At 44.8% G+C, this 19884-nt stretch overlaps 2 protein-coding genes across 2 annotated transcripts in view; both read left to right on the forward strand.

Annotated features, from left to right (window-relative positions):
* Positions 1-265: 265 nt before the first annotated feature.
* On the forward strand, positions 266-13546 carry top1b (DNA topoisomerase Ib; the record flags this gene model as incomplete). Its single annotated transcript, XM_080533759.1, has 21 exons — positions 266-298; positions 610-634; positions 1986-2100; positions 3097-3211; positions 3352-3410; positions 3556-3675; positions 3808-3907; positions 3999-4087; positions 4386-4501; positions 4864-4985; positions 5406-5528; positions 5710-5897; positions 7864-8008; positions 8333-8476; positions 9209-9394; positions 10095-10163; positions 10365-10479; positions 10772-10899; positions 11088-11182; positions 11400-11549; positions 12899-13546. The coding sequence occupies 21 exons, from the start codon at positions 266-268 to the stop codon at positions 12999-13001; spliced, it is 2340 nt and encodes a 779-aa protein (XP_080389885.1). The 3' UTR covers positions 13002-13546.
* Positions 13547-17418: 3872 nt separating this feature from the next.
* The window catches only part of plcg1 (phospholipase C, gamma 1), a 29457-nt gene continuing 26991 nt past the window's right edge, over positions 17419-19884 (forward strand). Inside the window, exon 1 of the mRNA XM_080535104.1 lies at positions 17419-17665. Coding sequence (XP_080391230.1) covers positions 17446-17665 — 220 coding nt within the window. The 5' untranslated portion in view covers positions 17419-17445. The remainder of the gene's footprint in view (positions 17666-19884) is intronic.

The raw sequence follows: 19884 nt of genomic DNA on the forward strand, positions 1-19884 counted from the left end.
TTGAGAGGGTGGGGGGGAGACACTACGTGACTTTGCCGTAATCTCCTGATAATAAGAGGATTTCGGTTAGGGAGACACCATGTAAGACAGTCTTATACATTATTTTTCATTATTCAGATTGATGAGAGCATGCGCAGTTGCTGAATATTCGGACTTAGCCCAGTGCGCAACGACTCCATTCCACAGTCTATTTAGGCTACTCTGTCAACCTCGCATCTTGCATTCGACGTCTGTCAGCTGTATTTGCTTTTTAACCAACTTGACAATGAGCGGAGATCATGGTCAAAAAGACTCGCAGGTAGTTAGGCAATCATTTTTTGTATTTGTGATATCAAATAGACATTTAATTTATAGGATAATTATGAGTAGTATGGTTGACTGATAACGACGATATGTCAGATCATATGATTTAAAATGAGAAACAATCGATCACTACATAAGTTTCATACTTGTCATTGCAGTTGCAACTTTATTTTAGATGTGTGTGCAATCGTTGCGATGTGTCTACAATTTCTCATAATATTTAATTCAGTTCAAACTTAATAATTGCCATGCTACCGGCATATAGAAAATGTACAGATTTAGTTAATGTATTTTCACATTTTGCAGGTCCATCCCGGATCTAGACCCAATGGTGAGTCTACTGTTATGGATTTTCCATGCATATATGATTTTGTGTGTTTTCCACTGGCAATCTTGACCCTGTCTACTGTTAGTTTTTAAAGGACAGAAATGGCGTCCCAGAGACTAAGTCCCTTCTCCTCCACTCTTTTGCGTCTATTGTTCAAAAAGAGGGCCTCAAAATGGTATTTGCGATCTACAGTATTTCTATCTGACTGGAAAATCTGGTAGCGCTTCACCTCCTGTTTCTCAGACAGACAGTCTTTTGTTTAAGTTTAGGTGCAACAATGTATAATTTTATAGCCGAAAGTAGCCAAATGGGGGTTGAGGACTTAGTCTCTGCGCCATTTTCTTTTTCTCTAACTAGCAGCCAGAGTGCCGAGCAATGACAGAACATTTAACCGTGATATGGAGGCGAAAGCGGGGAGCCTCACCTCTCCCATCCCAGGGCTCATGGCGTCCTCCTGATCACAATGCCACTCCATTTCATTTATCAAACACTGTTACCATGGGGAAATTGTTGAGATTGCGTTCCTATTTTTATTTTATTTTATTTCAGTTTCAGTATTTTTGGTCAACTTTTGCCATAATTGTTGGTAATGTTTATTTATGTAAATTCCCTATGAATACAAAATAAAACTAATACAGTATAAATGTCGGACATAAGTTGATGAACAATCTTATGTCATGAGCTCATATTGGGAAACTCAGGAATCTGAGCGTTTAATGTGAGAATAATTAAAATTCTCAAGGGAATGGTGTTGAGTGTGTTAACTGGGTTAACTGGGTGTCTCTTATCGTTTCATGTGACAGTACACGCTTAACTGCCATGACAGCGGGACACCACAAGGTGACGATGAAACTCAAGACCCAGAGTTTACTATTAGGCCTATAACCTGAAAGATTCACCTAAAATTCATAGCATTAGGAATAATGTTTGGAGAAACAATCTTTGGTGTAACTATTCTTGATGAAGCCATGTTGTTCATATAAAAAGGTAATGCTACATTTCATCTACTTACACAGTCCTTGTGTAATCTTTGAATGTGTAGAATGGGCCAACAAGATGTCTGTGCTTGCCTGCTCCTCCCCACGCTGTCCCTAGCCTTTATCATCATAACCTTCCCCCTCAACTAACAGCCAGAACAGTTTTAACAGTAATAACATAACTAAACTACTGTAAATATCATGTCACAGTATTTTCCGTATTGTTAAAGGGTATGTTTGCATTTACCGACCACCCAATATGTGACAATGAAGACTAGGTGAATCCACATACCTGGTTCTTAGGTTACACCGTGGGCGAAGCGTCTGTTGTTTGGGATGATCGCTACTAAACAAGTCAATCTCTGCCGTTGTCCCAGATACCCACAGACACAAGGACAAGCATAAAGACAAGGAACACCGACACAAAGACCACAAGAAAGACAAGGAGCGACCGGGAGAAAAGGAGCGAGAGAAGGCCAAGCATAGTAACAGGTATGTAGCCTCTCCCCATCCTCTCTTTGTTGTCCTCCTTCCCTTCGTCCCTCTCTCTTGTTTGTGTCACTGTCAGCTCCATTTCACATACAGTATCAGTCTTTTGTTTTGTCATTCTCCACTGTTGTGTTCTTTCTTTTCTTCTTGTTTCCCCCCTCTTTAGTTCTCTCTGTTCTCTCTGTGAGAGAGTACCGGTGAGTATACTACCAGCATTACTGAAGAGAGTGATTGACAGTTTGAATGAGTGTTGACCTACAGGATACAGGATACAGATGTCATGTAGTACTGTAAACCTGTCAATCTACTCCAGGGCCTACTTCTCCATGGTGTCATGACTACCATCATGTCCTCTGTGCCCATCCAAAGTTCCCATGCCTAGAAAGCCGCCTGCTAATTCACCACGGCCACCACTTAATCTTCTGTTAGTAAAGATAATGTGAAGACTAATGACTATGGGGCATCTACTCTACCAAAATCACACCAAGTCATTATGCTGCCTATGCTCTTAAGATCCCTGTCACCACGCTAAAACTAAGTGTTCAAGTCTATTTCCATCTATTTCCCCAAGTCATGTCTACCCCCAGCCCCTCTCTCTCTGCTAACATCCTTAGTCATGAGGAAAAAGTGTCCCTTCTTTTGCTAATGACATTTGCAAAATATTTGTCAGTTTGTGTGTTTGGTGGTTATGCTTTTTTGGCAATTTAGTTCTGGGTTACAATACTAGAGACATAATTCTAGCAACATCATGTATTCGTCATGGTTTTTAGAGTTTTATGACTGTGGTTGGGATTTGAGATTTTCATGAGTACAGTATGGTTTCAGCGGAGAGTAGATGAACTTTGCACCATGCATCAATAGTATTTTCTGTGTTCATTCAAGTCATGTATGCTATTGAAGCTCTCCTTGGCCAAAATCCTTTGTGTCTGTGTGTGTAGCTGGGCTGTCTGACCTCTGACCTCTCTCCTTTGACCCCCCCCTGTCTGGCCTGCCTCTCAGTGAACACTCTGAGAAGAAGCACAGAGACAAAGAGAGAGAGAGGCTGAAGCAAAGTGACGGAAGCTCAGACAGGCACAGGGAGAAGCACAAGGACAAGGAGAAGAGAGAGGAAAAGGTTGGTTTCCCCTTCACCAAGGACCAGTCACAAGAGTAGGATGATACGTTCTACCCTTATTACAATTCTACTAGCTGACTGCAATACCCACAGTTTCCGGGGGGGGATCTTCTGATGACCTACTCCTCTGTTTCCTACAGATCAAGTCTTCCCATGTTGACAGCAAGCCTAAGAAGGAAAAAGAAAATGGCTGTGCCAGGTATACAGTTAAACCTTCTGCTTTTAGCACGATTAACATCTTTTGTGAACCACGAGAGTTATAAAACACAATTTCCTACAAGGAATTGGCTGGAGCCCGCCATGTTTGTAACCCTGTTGCTGTTTTTGTCCTGTGTGTCACCCAGAGAGACGTGGAGAAGTGCCAGTCCTCCTGGTGTGAAGAGTGAACCTGAGGAAGTTGATGATGGCTTCTACCCCTCTCCCAAACACAACAAGCCTCTGAAGAGAGAGCGTGAAGAGGAAGAGTGAGTGTCCATAACATTCTGTCTCTCCTTTTTTGTTATTACACTTTCGTACTACAAGTGGGTGTCACTCCTGTTGGCGGAATGTGTTATGAGTGTCTAACGACACATTTTTAAACATTTACATTTGTCTAGATTTGAATGCAAGCGCAAAAAGATCAAGACCGAGAACGGCAAAAAAGCAAAGAAGCGAAAACAAGAATATGACGATGAGGAGGAGGAGGAGGAGGAAGAGGTGGGTACTGTTTCACAATTTAGTCAAACTGTAAAGCCTCTCTCTTCCTCTGTGACTTCTACATCCCCTGGTTTTCCTTCCTTTCTTTCAGGACATAAAACCCAAGAAGAAGACAAAAGACAAGAAAGTAGCGGAGGATGGCAAGAAGGGCAAGAAGGAACCGGAGGAGAAGTGGAAATGGTGAGAGTTTTGGAGGGACTGGTGGTTTATTCCCACTGAGAAGCACAGATGCATCCAACGTTGCTTGGTCAAGCAGCAGATGCTCCACTGCAAGGTGCCTCAGGTTGAGAACAACACACTTGTGTTTCTGTCTGGGAGTCAGCCTCAATTATTAAACAGTTTGACAACTGGTCAAGATCTGCGTCATCTGTTTTCTCACTTGATATTCTTGAATCCTTTGCTAGTCCTATATTTGTGTATAAGTTTTCTTCTTCTCTCTCTCACATACTTTGTCCTCCATCTTGTTTGGGATGTGTAGGTGGGAGGAGGAGAGATCCACTGACGGCTCCAAATGGCGCTTCCTGGAACACAAGGGTCCTGTGTTCGCGGCCCCATATGAACGCTTACCAGCTCATATCAGGTTCTTCTACGACGGTGAGGCCTGTGTGTGTGTGTGTGTGTGTGTGTGTGTGTGCATGCGTGCATGTGTGTGTCAGAGAATCCGAGTCAGAATCACTTTTATTACGTCTTACTGTACACAAATACACAAGAGTCAAATTATTTGGCTTTGGTTCCTCAACATTGACATTGCAGCATTCAGATACAAAAAACACAATAATAATAAGTAACGTAAGTAGGTAAAATAAATGACCCTTGTGTGTGTGTGTGTGTGATTGTGTTTGGTGGTTATTAACATTATTTTGGTCATATTACACCATAAATGTTCCCTCTCTTTCCCTGTCTGACCCCTCTCTTCCTCTCCCTTTCTTCCTCTCCCTCTCTTTTTCCATCTCTAGGTAAGCCTCTCAAACTGAGTGCCCCAGCGGAGGAGGTGGCAACATTCTTCGCAAAGATGTTAGATCATGAGTACACCACCAAGGACATGTTCAGGAAGAACTTCTACAAGGACTGGAGAAAGGTGAGGCGGCAAGATAGACCAGATAGATGAAGAGGTGGAAATGCCAACAGGTATCAGAAATCAAATCAAATGTTATTTGTCACATACATCGCATACAGCCATAATAGATATGGTGAAATCTTTTGGAACTTTGCTCCTCGATCAACAACAGTCAACAACAATCAACAAATCAACAATCCAGTTACAATATAGTAATAATAAAACTGTGACAGTAGTAGTGCATAAGGGTGTAGTGTAAGTAGCAGCAATGATGACTGTAATAATAATAACAATAGTAATACAATGTCAAGTGTATGTAGCAGCAATCATTTACAGTAATAGTGCAAAGGTGCAGTGAATGTAGTAGCAATAGCGGTCAGATGACACAATAAAGAAGGTGAAAGATGCCGTATAGAATACATTCTTCACCTTTGACCTCAGGAAATGACATCAGAGGAGAAGTCGAAGATCACCGACATGAACAAGTGTAACTTCACTGAGATGAGCGAGCACTTCAAGGCACAATCAGAAGCCCGAAAACAGATGTCCAAAGATGAGAAACTGGTGAGGACACCTGAACTAATACACATGTGTACACACACACACACACACACACACACACAAACACACACTTCCCAACAATAGGGGGATGGTAAAACAAAAACATACAGTACGGTATATCTCAGTATTCCCTATCCAGTACCTTTATCGTGACATTTTCCCGACATCTCTCCGACGTTTGTAGAAGATCAAAGAGGAGAACGAGCGGATTTTGCAGGAGTACGGCTTCTGCGTGATGGACAACCACAAGGAGCGTATTGGAAACTTCCGCATCGAGCCGCCCGGCCTGTTCAGGGGGCGGGGTGATCACCCTAAAATGGGCATGCTGAAACGCCGGATCCGCCCCGAAGACATCATCATCAACTGCAGCAAGTGTGTAACACAATCTTCAATATCATCACCATCATCTTCATCGTTATTATTTTCAATACGTCTATTAGAAATGTTGGATGTTGAGTGTGTAGTAGTGTGCTCTCACCACCAGGGGGCGCTGTGTGCTATCGTATCTATAGTGGTCCTAGGCTATTGTCGACTACTTTGACCGCATCCACATGCTTGCCAGGTGTGTATGTTGCTGTAGACGTTGGAGGGTGTGATCTGCTGGTCCGTGAGAAGAGAACATTGGGATGTTGTTCATGGGGCCTATATGTTCCTGACTACACACATTTATTTTGCTACGGTGTCTTGAGTTATTGTACCTTATGACCTTACACACTGTCTGTGTGTGTGTGTGTGTGTGTGTGTGTGTGTGTGTGTGTGTGCGTGTGTGTGTGTGTGATTCTCCCAGAAGGTCCCCACCCCACTCCCCATACTGTGTCCATCCCTCCCTCCTTGTGCTTCCCCCCACACCCCATTGTTGTGTTCCTCTGTTCTGCCCTCCATGCTGTATTTCTGTCCCTCCCTCCTGTCCCCCCCTTATCTCCCCCTCCATCTCCTCCCTCGCTGCCTTGTTGTGATTGCTGGAGGTATTTTTAGCCTGGAAGAGTTTTCGTTTCTTGCTGTCCTGCCCTGTCTTGGCTCTTTTGTGACAGTGTGACTGTGACTGTGTGTGTGTGTGTGTGTGTGTGTGTTTGGCGGGGGAGGGGGGGGTCATCCAGGCCATTTAGTGTGAGGTTGTTTATCCATATGTTCACACATGGTTACAAGCTGTGTGCTGACTTTATGGTCGTGTGTATGTGTGTGTGTGTGTGTGTGTGTGTGTGTGCGCGGTGGTCTTTAACCACGCTGTATGGCTGTTTACGTGTTCATTCACACACACCGCCTGTGTCAAAGGTAGGCTTCCTGTCGATGTAGCCTGTGGCCCAGTGGTGTGTGTGTGTGTGTGTGTGTGTGTGTGTGTGTGTGTGTGTGTGTGGAAACAATAACAGACCCAGAGAGGACAGGCTGGCCTCTCATCTCCCTCCGCCTGCTAGGCTGTGTTTTGTTGTGGCGCTCTGCATTGAAACAACTCTCGAACCCCCCCATCTCTTGTGGGAGAGATGTACATAGGAGAGGAAGTTTCAGCACATGCACTGGTTTTACTGGTCACTATATTCCCAGCCTGGGGTCTGTGAGGCCCTAAACGTTTTATGTTCAACTTCTCTTCTAAAGGCAATGTACTAAACCGCACGGTCAAGTGCGGTTACGGGAAGTAATCTACACGCTTCATTGTGAAAACTTTAGCTAGCTAGCATTAACGCTAGACATACAGTAGAGCAAAGCAACTGAATTGCTTTGTGATTATTTCCTGTCACATCAGGCCATGTTAACAACATTAATCTTTCATATTGTTTCGCCACCTGTTGCTAGGTAGAATTCATTGGGGCAGAAACCCAATATAATTTGTGCGAGGTTTTCCCTACTTACGCCAATCACGCTCACGTTCTCCTAGCAAGAGTCTCCGCTGCCCCACAGCAGAGAGATAGGACAGGGAGAGCAGTCCGCAGTGAGAGCGCACACACACATACTAGAGAAATTGTGAGTAAGTTTATTATATGTATACACACCAATTGAATCACTATTTTGTACTAAATATAAAATACATGTTGCCACAATGTTCAGATGTATTGAGCATCTTGCACCACAGCGCCACCTCTGGTGGGGCACTGCCCCACATGCCCCTAATGTAAAAACGCCACTGAGAGTTCTACACCCACAGTGCTAACCTTACAGGAGGTGATCCCCAAATCAAAGTCAACCAGACGTTTTTTTTTTACCAGGTATACAAACCAGGTTACAAACCAGGTATACAAAATGTCTGAGAGACTTTGACCTGAACCTAATTCTGATTCTAAACCAAAAATAACTTCTCCTCTTCTTCCGCCCTCCGCCTCTTCTTCTACCCCTCCTCCCTCCTCAGGGACTCTAAGCATCCCAAGCCACCCCCGGGCACCCGCTGGAAGGAGCTGCGTCATGACAACAAGGTGACCTGGCTGGTGTCATGGACAGAGAACATCCAGGGGTCCATCAAGTACATCATGCTGAACCCCAGCTCCAGAATCAAGGTACACCTTAACCCTCTTAACCCTCTCACCTCAACACTAACCTTAACCCTTACCACTAACCTTAACCCTCTCACCTTAACACTAACCTTAACCCTTACCACTAACCATAACCCTCTCACCTCAACACTAACCGTAACCCTCTCACCCTAACACTCACCTTAAACCTAGCTCCAGAATCATGACCAGAATCAAGGTCATCTAACTAATTGAGTAACTGTGTGTGTGTGTGTGTGTGTGTGTGTATATATGTGTGTGTGTGTGTGTGTGTGTGTGTGTGTGTGTGTGTGTGTGTGTGTGTGTGTGTGTGTGTGTGTGTGTGTGTAGGGGGAGAAGGACTGGCAGAAGTACGAGACGGCGCGGCGGTTGAAGAAGTGTGTGGACCGTCTGAGGTCCCAGTACCGAGACGACTGGAAGTCCAAAGAGATGAGGATCAGACAGAGATCTGTGGCTCTCTACTTCATAGACAAGGTGAGAGGAACTGCGCCTCAGTAACCCTTAGTCACTCCCCCTTCAGCGTCTGTCCATCCGCAGGGGCTGGAGAGGTGTTAACACAGGGACGGAATTTAAGGATGTTTGGGCACTGGCCAACCAGGCTAGTACACTATGGGCCGGTTTCAGAGACAAGGCTTAAGCCTAGTCCTGGACTAAATCACACTTTCAATGTAAAATCTCCATTGAAGATGTTTTTTAGTCTAGGATTAGGCTTAAGCCTTGTCTGTGAAACCGGCCCTGCAATTTCTTCTAGCCCGGTTGACATTCTACAGGCCTACTGTCCAAAACATTCAATGGCTAAAGCCAAAATATGATTTTTAATAAGGAGATAACGCTAACCCTGATCTGCTAAACAGTTTTTATTTACTATCAGTGCACAGCTTTCACGTCACTGTGACTATTCAGTTACAGACTACTGAGCTGTTCTTTTGCACTTAGTGCACAGAAATCTCACTGGCCCAAAGAGCTAGTTGGTCACATTTTGCACTAGCTAGCTTTGAAAAACACTAGCCTTGGGCTTGCCGACTAGCTTCATTTCCATCCCTGAGTATGCTGATTGGCTCAGAGAAACTTCCATATGACTTCCACCTATGCAACGTAACTTTGAATAACATGTACAGTAGCTAACGTCATATTGCTAAATATGCACTTTAAATTAAAACGAATATGCAACAAAGATCAACTTTTGATTTGATTCCTGAACGGTAGCTGGCCCTGAGGGCGGGAAACGAGAAGGAGGAGGGGGAGACGGCAGACACGGTGGGCTGCTGCTCCCTCAGGGTGGAGCACATCAAACTCTACCCCAAGATGGACGACCAGGAGTTTGTGGTGGAGTTTGACTTCCTGGGAAAGGACTCCATACGCTACTACAACAAGATGCCTGTGGAGAAGAGGGTGAGAACAGAGGGGGGAGAGGGGGAGGAGAGGGGGAGATGGGGAGAGGAGAGGGAATGGAGAAGTGGGAAGATGGGGGGGGTGAAAGTAGGGAAAGAGTAGAGGGAGGGAAGGTGATATTGATTAAGAATGGAAGGGAGGTCTGTGATGTAATAGTTTCCATTTTATGAGGCGGTTTAGTCAGTGGTGTGTCAGTGTTTGATAGATGTGTGGAACTGGTGTTGATTAGAGCATAAGAAGTGTTTGTGTGTGTGTGCGTGTGCGTGTGCGTGTGTGCGTGCGTACGAGTGTGTGTGCGTGTGCATGTGTGTGGTCAGGAGGATGTTTGCACAGACAGGTGATCTTGGCCCTAAAGGCTTTCCGTCAGCTCTGCCTCAGGGGGAGGTCTGTTTCCTGCTATTACTGGCACTGAAACACTTCATCCCCCCCCCCCCACACACACACACACACATACAGACCTTATAAAGGAGCATGCATTTTTACACACACACACACACACACACACACACACAACCTGCACAGTAACACCTGTCCCTGCCATCAGGAACAGGAAAGAGATGGCACCCTCATCAGGCAGTAATCTCGCACGGCAGACAGGAATGCCCTATAGTGAATGATGCTAGAATGCAGCTGATCAAGATTAAGGAACGCAGGTTGTACAATATGATTAATCTTGAGTGAGCGGTGTAATCTTCCTCAGGTGTTCAAGAACCTCCAGCTGTTCCTGGAGAATAAGCAGCCAGAGGACGACCTGTTTGACAGGCTCAATGTAAGAGAGACACCATCCAGTGGAGTCACGCACACGCACACACACACACACACACACACACACAGTTGTAGTCTCCCCAAAGCCTTCTTCTCAACTCACTAATTCTGCCTTGTACTGTCACTGTCTCTCTCTCTCTCTCTCTCTCTCTCTCTCTCTCTCTCTCTCTCTCTCTCTCTCTCTCTCTGTCTCTCCCCCCTCTAGACTTCTATCCTGAATAAGCACTTGCAGGAGCTGATGGACGGACTGACAGCCAAAGTGTTCCGTACCTACAACGCCTCCATCACCCTGCAACAGCAGCTCAAGCAGCTAACCAGCCGTGAGTAACAGCAGCCACAGCCAGTCATACGCCTTGCTCACACCAGAGTGACAGGTCCCCCAGCCAATCACAAACACAGCAACACATAGTCCTGCACATTCAAACATGCAGAGACAATGAAAATCGGTGCTGTATGTCATAGCTAAAAATGAAGACTGCTTAGGAGCATAATAATAATAATAATAATAATAATAATAATATAATATTTAGTAAGTTCACTTTGGGAGCAGTACACTAAGTGAAGACGTTTACTTTACTTTCCCTTGATCCTCCCACCGTTGTCTATCCCCAGCGGAGGAGAGCATCCCAGCTAAGATCCTGTCCTACAACCGGGCCAACCGGGCCGTCGCCATACTCTGTAACCACCAGAGGGCGCCACCCAAAACCTTTGAGAAGTCCATGCAGAACCTGCAGACAAAAGTAAGCCTCTGTTGGATACTGTCCTTCAATCAATCAATCAATCAATCAAAACAATCTGTCTTGATTGGGAAATCCATCATGCAGCAAAAAATGTACAACCTTTGACACTTTGTGTGTGTGTGTGTGTGTGTGTGTGTGTGTGTGTGTGTGTGCGTGCGTGTTTATGCGTTTGTTTCTGATGATCTCAGATAGACGAGAAGCAGAAGCAGCTCTCCACAGCCAGGAAGCAGCTGAAAGGGGCCAAGGCGGAGCACAAGGTTTCTCACGACGACAGGAGCAAAAAGTAAGAGCATCTCCTGACCCTGTGGGACCGAGACTCAGCAGCACGGAGGGGCGCATTGAATCACTGAAAGCATATTGCTGCTTTTAGACCACTGTATTATGCTTGTCTTTGCTGCTGTGTGACTCCAAACGTACCTTTGGGAAAGATAATCCATACATCCATCCATCCATCCATCTATCCGTCCATCCATCGTAACTCTGTCCTTGTCTTCCTGCAGGACGGTGGAGGTGAAGAGGAAGGCAGTGCAGAGGATAGAGGAGCAGCTGATGAACTTCCAGATGCAGGCGACAGACAGAGAGGAGAACAAGCAGATCGCCCTGGGCACCTCCAAACTCAACTATTTGGACCCCCGCATCTCAGTGGCATGGTAAGGCTGAAAGAGCAGTCGGGGTGCTTCGTGCCATAGCACACTAGTGCGCATACCATGTAACTGCAAGGTTCCTGGTTCGATTATGTCTCAAGACATATCTTGCTTGTCATCCCTCCTCTCTCACCCATCCTTCCTGTCAACATCTACTGTCTCTATCGCAATTAATCAGAAAAGGCCTAACAACAACAACCATATTTGGAGAAAAAAAAGACAGAAAAAGAGTGAGCAGTGACCAGCAGTGATGATGGAGTGTGTTGAGTCATTGTTTTGGCCAGATGGAACGGTATACGGTGGTCCTCTGTGACTCAGTTGGGAGAGCATGGCGCTAACAATGCTTAGGTTGTGGGTTCGATTCCAGCTGGCATCACATATATGTATGCGCTCCCTGCAATGTGAGTCGCTTTGGAAAAAAGCGTCCGCTAAATGGTATATATTGTAATATTCAGAATAACTTCATGCAGGCAGTAGGTGGTCGACCACGATTGAAGGAAAGCAGGAAGCTGTTTTGAGATGCATTGTGGGAGAGCAGCAGCTGAAAAAAAGCGAAGGGCTGAAGAAGAAAGAAAAAAAGTGTGTGTGAGCGTCAGGAACAATGGGGTTTGTTTCTGGGCCCAGAGAGCGTTCCACGTGTGAGGGCAATGTGATGACGCGGTGCCAGATACTGTCTCTGGCTGAACGGAGGGCTAGGCCAAGGAACAGCCCCCCCCCCCCCCCCACACACACACACACACACATACAGTCTCTGAACATAGGGCTAAGCCAAAGAACAGCCCCCCCCCCCCCACACACACACAGTCTCTGAACATAGGGCTAGGCCAAGGAACAACCCCCCCCACACACACTTTCTCTGGCTGAACATAGGGACATAGGGCTAGGCCAAGGAAAAGCCCCCCCCCCCCTACTGTCTCTGGCTGAACGGAGGGCTAGGCCAAGGAACAGGCCCCCCCCTACTGTCTCTGGCTGAACGGAGGGCTAGGCCAAGGAACAGGCCCCCCCCTACTGTCTCTGGCTGAACGGAGGGCTAGGCCAAGGAACAGCCCCCCCCGGCTCACCCCTGGTCTTACTGGGCTATTTCAGGAACGCCCCCCTCCTGGAGTACAATGGATGCAGGAATGCTCTGTGTCTGTTGGGGCTGCAAGCACAGGGATCCCCCCGTAGGGTGGTGCATGGGAACCTGGTTTGTGTGTGTGTGTATGTGTGTGTCGGGGGAGCGGGGTGGGGGGGCTTTGACCTCAAAAGAGTAGGTCCATGTACTGTATGCAAAATGGATCCAAATAAATGTGTGTGTATGTATGGTTGTGTGAAAGACTGAGTTCTTTGTCCCAACTCTTCTGTCTCCTCTCCAGGGTTAAGAAATGGGGGGTTCCGATCGAAAAGATCTACAACAAAACTCAGCGAGAGAAGTTTGCCTGGGCCATCGACATGGCCGAAGAAGACTACGAGTTTTAAATCCCTCCATTGTTATCCCTTTATCCTGGTCTTTGATTGTAGAAATATGTGTTGTTCATATTGATGATTCCATCATGTGGTTGAACTAGGGAAAGGGGGTTGAATCGGGGATAGGAGGAGGACCATTCGAAGCGATTGACCAAGCCTCAAAGGGGTGTGATGTAAAACTAGCTGACAGGGCCTTTCAGCCTAGAAACTCCAGGTGTTTCATGACTCCGCTCTAATATCTTAGCCATCTGATGTTTAGAGAAATTCTATATTTTAATAGAAGAATCATTGCATCCCCTTAAGGATGGCACCTGCACCCCTAGTGAGGAGGTGAATGGACGTGTGTGTGCGCATGCGTGCGTGTGCGTGTGTATGTATCTGCACCTATGTGTGCCATTTTTAAACAAGGCTGGAACTGTGGATTGCTGTATGAACGAGTTGGAGGATGATGATAATAAGGGAAAAGGATACAAAACCGAGCACTATGCTCATGTCATTTTAGCACAGAGAATGTGAATTTATGTTGTTTTTACATTGAATTCATTTTATTGTTTATTTCAGGGATGTATATGTTTATATATATATAAACATATATATATGTTTACATATATATATATATGTATATATGTATATAACATGTATATAAACATGTATATATGTTTACATATATATAAACATATATATATGTTTATATATATATATATATATATATATATATATATATATATATATATATATATAGATAGTATTTCTTGTCTGCTGTCACTATGTTATTAATTGTTTTCTATGATGTGTGCCCTTCGCATTGTCAACAAGTGTATGTGTACGACTTTGCATTGTCTTTTCACATGTATTTTACTCAAAGAAAACCATCCCGCTCAATGTTACTTGAAGAAACGGCTGTTTTACAATGTTGTTTTGTGTAGTTATAAATGATTGCTTGGTCAAAAACAGAAAATGTTAATGTCTGAGGGAAAAACTGTTACATCAACATAATTTAAGATTTTAGGGCATTTATTTTTTTGTACAGCTGTAAAGAATGCAGAAGAATTGTCTTCTATGAAATTATTTAAAATGTGAATTATGAATTGCTTAGCACTGATGTTTGTAGGCATTGTTAATGAATCATGACATTTTTACTTTCCTATTCGCTCGTAGTCAGATAACAGAGAAATCATCTCATTTGTTGTTTATTATTTCAGCTTTGTAGATTTGACAATAAAAACTGTTCAACACCTTCTTCCTCCTCTGCTTTCTTCTTCTCTCCGCAGGGTGAAGTTCACTCCCTTGCTTTTGGAATGAATAACCTTAACTGTTAAAAAAAACTAAATAAACTTTCCCATGATCCAATTACGGTAATCAATTCTGACGTCTGATAGCCAATGCACAGCACTTGGCCATGTCAGGTCAAGTCCACTTCTAATCAGTTCAATAGGTGTCCACACACACAATCTTTGATAGTGTCACAACAGAAATATACGGTACTCATTATGGCCCAGTTTCCCAGAACCTAGATTAAGCCTAGTCCCAGACTAAAATGCATATTCGTTAGAGATTTCTAATGAACATTTTATTTAGTACTAGAAGGACCAATGTCAAGAACTTCTGTAGGCCTATATAGATTTATATATAGACAAGCAAGCATCTGTCTCCTGGTTGCAGTGCCAACAGGGCTCCATATTAATGACACAAACGCATTTAAGGACTACACAGTTAATCTGTGTCCGGGAAACCGGCCCAAAAAAGTGGGGGTGGGAGAGGTCAATTGCTACTGTCCAAATGGACAAAGTGAAATCTAATCCATTCCGATAATTAACAGTAGCCTGTCAAGGTAGGGGGTCGCAATCCAATTTCCAACGATCTTATTGCCTCCGGGAGGGACTGAGGTAATGGGTGGTGTGCCTCGGCCTTCCCAGATTCATATTTGCGTTCCTCTTATGCTAGCTTCTCCAGCGTGAAGGCCTACGCATGCATGCCATTTTTAAAAAGCAAAAGATCCGCTTCACAGCAAATTATTTTTCTGAATCTGAAATGTTGGTAGCTCCTTAGACAGCATGAGGGCTACACAAAATTACAAACAGGCTACCAGAATGTAAACAAAAAATAAAATATGTTATGCTAGAGATGGGATAGGATAGGCCTACTGTTATTGAATTACTTTATTTAGTTGTATTTGTAATCTACAATGTATAATATGGTCGTGTCACTTCATGAAGCCGCGATTAAGAACGAGGAGACAACATGTAGGCCTACATTTCGTGGTAAGCAATGCACTTGTGGTTTTGTCCTGGAGTTCATGTCATTCATGCATTGACTTCTCTTGCATAATTTCTGGTCACAGTTTTAGTTTGGGGTGAATCACACATTGGAACAGTGTAGGCCTAGTGGTCTGTTACTCATAAACCAAATTAAGAACGTGGTGTGATAATAAACCAGATATACCGGTAAACCAGATTGAGAGGTAATGAATGATGCTGAGGTCTGTCTAGTCAACACATTCTTTCGGATGTTTAGACATTTGCAATGGGAATTTGGACTCGGTCCTGCACCTGAAATGATTATTAGGTAAGAAAACAATGCACTCAAGTGCATTTAGGTCATGGCCACAGTATTGCCAAAGGCCCCTGGCCCCTGTACATATGCAGCATGAATTGCTTACATGTGCAATGTCCCATTGCTTGTTTGAAGATGACATGATGTAGAAAGCTATTGTAATTGTACTTTCTTCTGTTCTGTAGCCATTCATCCAAGCGGGTGATGGCATGGGCTGACAAGTGACAACTCACGAATGCCCTATCAATAGGCTACCTTCCACTGCCCAAATCAGCGCACCACCAGCGGGGTAATTAGCTACGCTTAGTTACTCCGAGGGGAAACAGCTAATTATGAAAACGAAACAGGCCTTATAGCCGTGTAGCCGAGGTAAGGAAAGTCAGAGCTGTATCTTTAAGAGGCCGATCTATCCCGACGCTTTGTTGTACCAGAGGGGTCGGATGGGGGAAGGGCCCGATGCCGTGTCTGAGACCGACAAAACTTGCTCTTTCTCTCTCTCTCTCTCGATGGAGGACTGTGTGGCAGGACACGAAGGGAAAAGAGGATCTTTATTCTCGGGACCAGAGCGCGTTCACTCGGGCCCACGATGATCTAATCTCGACAGGAAAAAAGGGGGAACACGGGAGACAGTGGAAGTCGGGCCGATCGGAGGAGATGTGCCCTCGCCGAGATTGCGGCGATATACGACGGTGTTGTTGAGCTTCTGTCCAGGCAGCAGTGTGGCGTTCTGAGAAGGTAAGAGACGGACGGGGGTTCAGGAAAGGAAAGGCGACAGGGATCTAAACATGTGAAGCTAGCTTTAACAGCTAGCCTGGTTACCCTGGGGATGTCGGCGGTGATAAACAGATAAATACTTTACCGTGACCAACAACTGCCCAACGACTGTTAGGGAACATGTATCCAGCCGTTTGTCACCGTGTGTCCATTCTCTCTCTCTCTCTCTCTCTCTCTCTCTCTCTCTCTCTCTCTCTCTCTCTCTCTCTCTCTCTCTCTCTCTCTCTCTCTCTCTCTCTCTCTCTCTCTCTCTCTCTCTCTCTCTCTCTCTCTCTCTCTCTCGGAACCAGGGTTGTTTTTATATCGGGTGGAATTTAGCTTGCTACAAAAAGGACCACAAATTAAATAACTGGGCCATGGAAAATGAAACTTTATGGATAGCCTCCTAGGCTTACTGAGGATGAAATGAAGCAGACAAGACTAGCTCCAGAGTTTTTTTTTTTTTTTTTTTTTAATCGGTCTAATCTGTTTATGTGCAGCGGGATTGCACTTGTACTTGTTACAACCTGTGGGGCTTTTTTTCATCTATTATCTCTGTGAGAGAAAGTAGCAAGCGGCTTATTATATCCCGTTATAATGTATTAGTATTATTATCCATCTGTCATTTAAGTACGCAGAGCACCTGTATTATTGCAAAACGATACGAGCAGCATGGCAGAGGATAGGCTATCCCCCCCCAACACAAACACACACAATTCAATATCACATTTAGCAACAGCCGTCTGTACTCACTGAGTCTGTACTGAAATTGCACTATGGTAGCTACCTAGTGATCTAACTAAAGTGTATCAAGTGAAGTAAGTAGCGACATTTTTGTAAGTGTTACATTTCAAGGGAAACACGTAAACGGAATAGCAAAACATGGAAATGTCTAGTTTATCCTGGTGACATGGCCAGGGGTTCTGATGACAACGATCACCGCATCTGTAGGCGTAACCGGTGATCTGACCAGCCGTATCCCGACGTGATGGTGGTCATCATGATGCAGGCCTGATGCATGATAGATCATCATTCGTAACGCTCAACTCTGTGTGTGTCTCCCCCTTCTCCTAGGTAGGCCTGTCCCTGTCTAGCCTGGGCTGTGCCGGCTGTTCTCAGAGGAAAAGGACAACAAACGAGGGAAGTGAACATGGCTGGAACCTCGGGCTTTTTCTCCAACGGACCCGTTGTCCCTTGGATGGAGAACGACACCGAGATGAACAATCTGTACCGGGATCTGGAGCTGGGGACCGTGTTGACGCTGTTTTACTCCAAAAAGTCCCAGCGACCGGAGAGAAGGACATTTCAAGTCAAGCTGGAGACCAGGACAATTATCTGGACTCGGGGCACGGATAAAATCGAGGGGGAGAGTGAGTATGGCTTTCGTTCATTTGAAGCGCAAAATATGAAACTCGTTGCTTTATCCATCGCACCTGGCAAAGTTATGAGGGCTTGCTGGATCTTGATGCATTGTTGCATTCACCACACACACACACACACACACACACACACACACACACACACACACACACACACACACACACACACACACACACACACACACACACACACAGGCATTCCTAAATGGGTAAATGGACTTTAAAGGAAACGTTTACACACACACACACACACACACGTGGACGTCACTATTCCACATAAAACTGCTTCTGGATAAGATGGCAAACTGGTCTGTTAACCCCATAAATAGAAACATGTCTACAAAAGAATATCTATCTAATGATTGTGTGTGTGGGTGGGTGTGTGGGTGTGTGGGTGTGTGTGTTATTGTTTTCAAACTATTGTGGGAATGAACCTTGTTCAGATAATGGCAGAACAACAATGTCGGGCAGGAGTAAAGGCAGGCAGGGAGACAGACATGCAGACAGGCAGGCAGGGAGACAGACATGCATGGAGACAGGCAGGCAGGCTAGACACCCTGCAGTAATGCACACAGACACAATCTACTACTGCTCAGACGCTACTGTCACAACAGTTGTACCAACACACACAGAACATAGTGTCCGATTCACGTCAGGGCCTTTTCAGCGCCTCATTTACGTCAAGTGAGCCTTGTTTGTGCGCCCCTCTCTCCTCCACTCTCCTGTGTAGCAGGATGCCTAGTGCACAGCTGCACTCTGCTCCGGATGCAGCAGAAAGGGGGAGTGAAAAAAAAAGAAAAAATAGGTTTAAATTATATTTTTCTTCTCTCTTGTAGGACAGACAGACTTCTCTACTGTGAGGATGGGAATAGACAGAGTAGGATACGAGGGCTTATAGATGTCACCTGATAGGCCTACTCCTAAAGTGAGGCGATATCAGCGCATGCCTGCTAATGTACAGAAATAGCCCGTCGGCTCATTTTACTGGAAATGTAGGACCATTTGGGAACGGAGCTCCATATCCTCATCCAGACCTATTGATGACGGGGGCAGAGAGGATTGGACCGGTCTGACCACACAGAGGCAGCATTAGGCGTATTGCAATAAACCTCAGTCCAATGGCCTCCTGTATGTAAATGAGTGACGTTGTGTTGATTTTGTTACTGATGGACAGACACTAAATCTGATCTTTGGAAAGGCCGTCTCTATGATAGAATTACAAAGCTCTTACTATGTGGTGAAGGCCGATTACGTATCAATGCAATGTTGTTAACGGTAATTACAGCGTACTCCAGTACACACCCAACATACAGAGTCATCTGACTGGTCCTTCACTGCAGGGGTAGTGGTGGCTTAGGAGATAGTGAGTTGGACTGGTGATCAAAAGGTCATGAGGTTCAAATCCTACCTGGGAACACCCACTAGTGTGCCCTTGAGTTAGCCCTGAGTTACTCCAGGGAGACTGTCCCTGTAATCTCTAACTGTAAGTCGCATTAGATAAAAGTGTCTGGTAAATGTTAAAAATGTAAACAACTACTACTAGGTCTGTGTCTTGTGTTATCCATCATCTTATTGCTACGTCTTGTATTTTGTGCAGGCGTCCAGCACATCTAATCGATAGCCTATATAGAATAGAAAAGTGTTTTTGTCTCCCAAAAGAGTGTTCATTCTTTTGAACGTCTTTCCCAATTTTGTGAGTACGAGAACCACCGTTTAACCTTTTTGACAGTTGTCAAAGCACAGGTCACAGCACCTTACTTCTTATAAATGAACTCCTTTTGTTTGTTTTGAGGCCTTTTAATGTTTTCTCATTTTGGCACGCATACTATTGATTCTGCCAAAATGTCATCGCGTACACCTGTGTCATGTGGTTCCACAGGTACAACAAACATATGTTTACATTGTCACTGCCTGAAGGCACTTCAGCTCTCACCTTAGCTGGTGTCCGCATTCTTATGTCACATTTTGTGCCTCAGCCTACATTCTGCTCACACACTGCTTTCATTCTTAGCTAAAAAACGAACTAAACCAGCAAGTCTAACAACATGCAGTGCGATGTTAAAGCTGAGGTGCAGAGCACTCACTCACACAGACCTTAACAGAAATGGTTGTGAATTGTCATGTAATGTGATTTTATATGAAATACACAGGAGGCAGAATATGATGCAGTGGTATCACTGAAACCAAACATGCATGAAGACATGTGCTGC

This window comes from Nansenia antarctica (assembly GCF_963989245.1).
Source record: "Nansenia antarctica genome assembly, chromosome: 6".
Taxonomy (NCBI): domain Eukaryota; kingdom Metazoa; phylum Chordata; class Actinopteri; order Argentiniformes; family Microstomatidae; genus Nansenia; species Nansenia antarctica.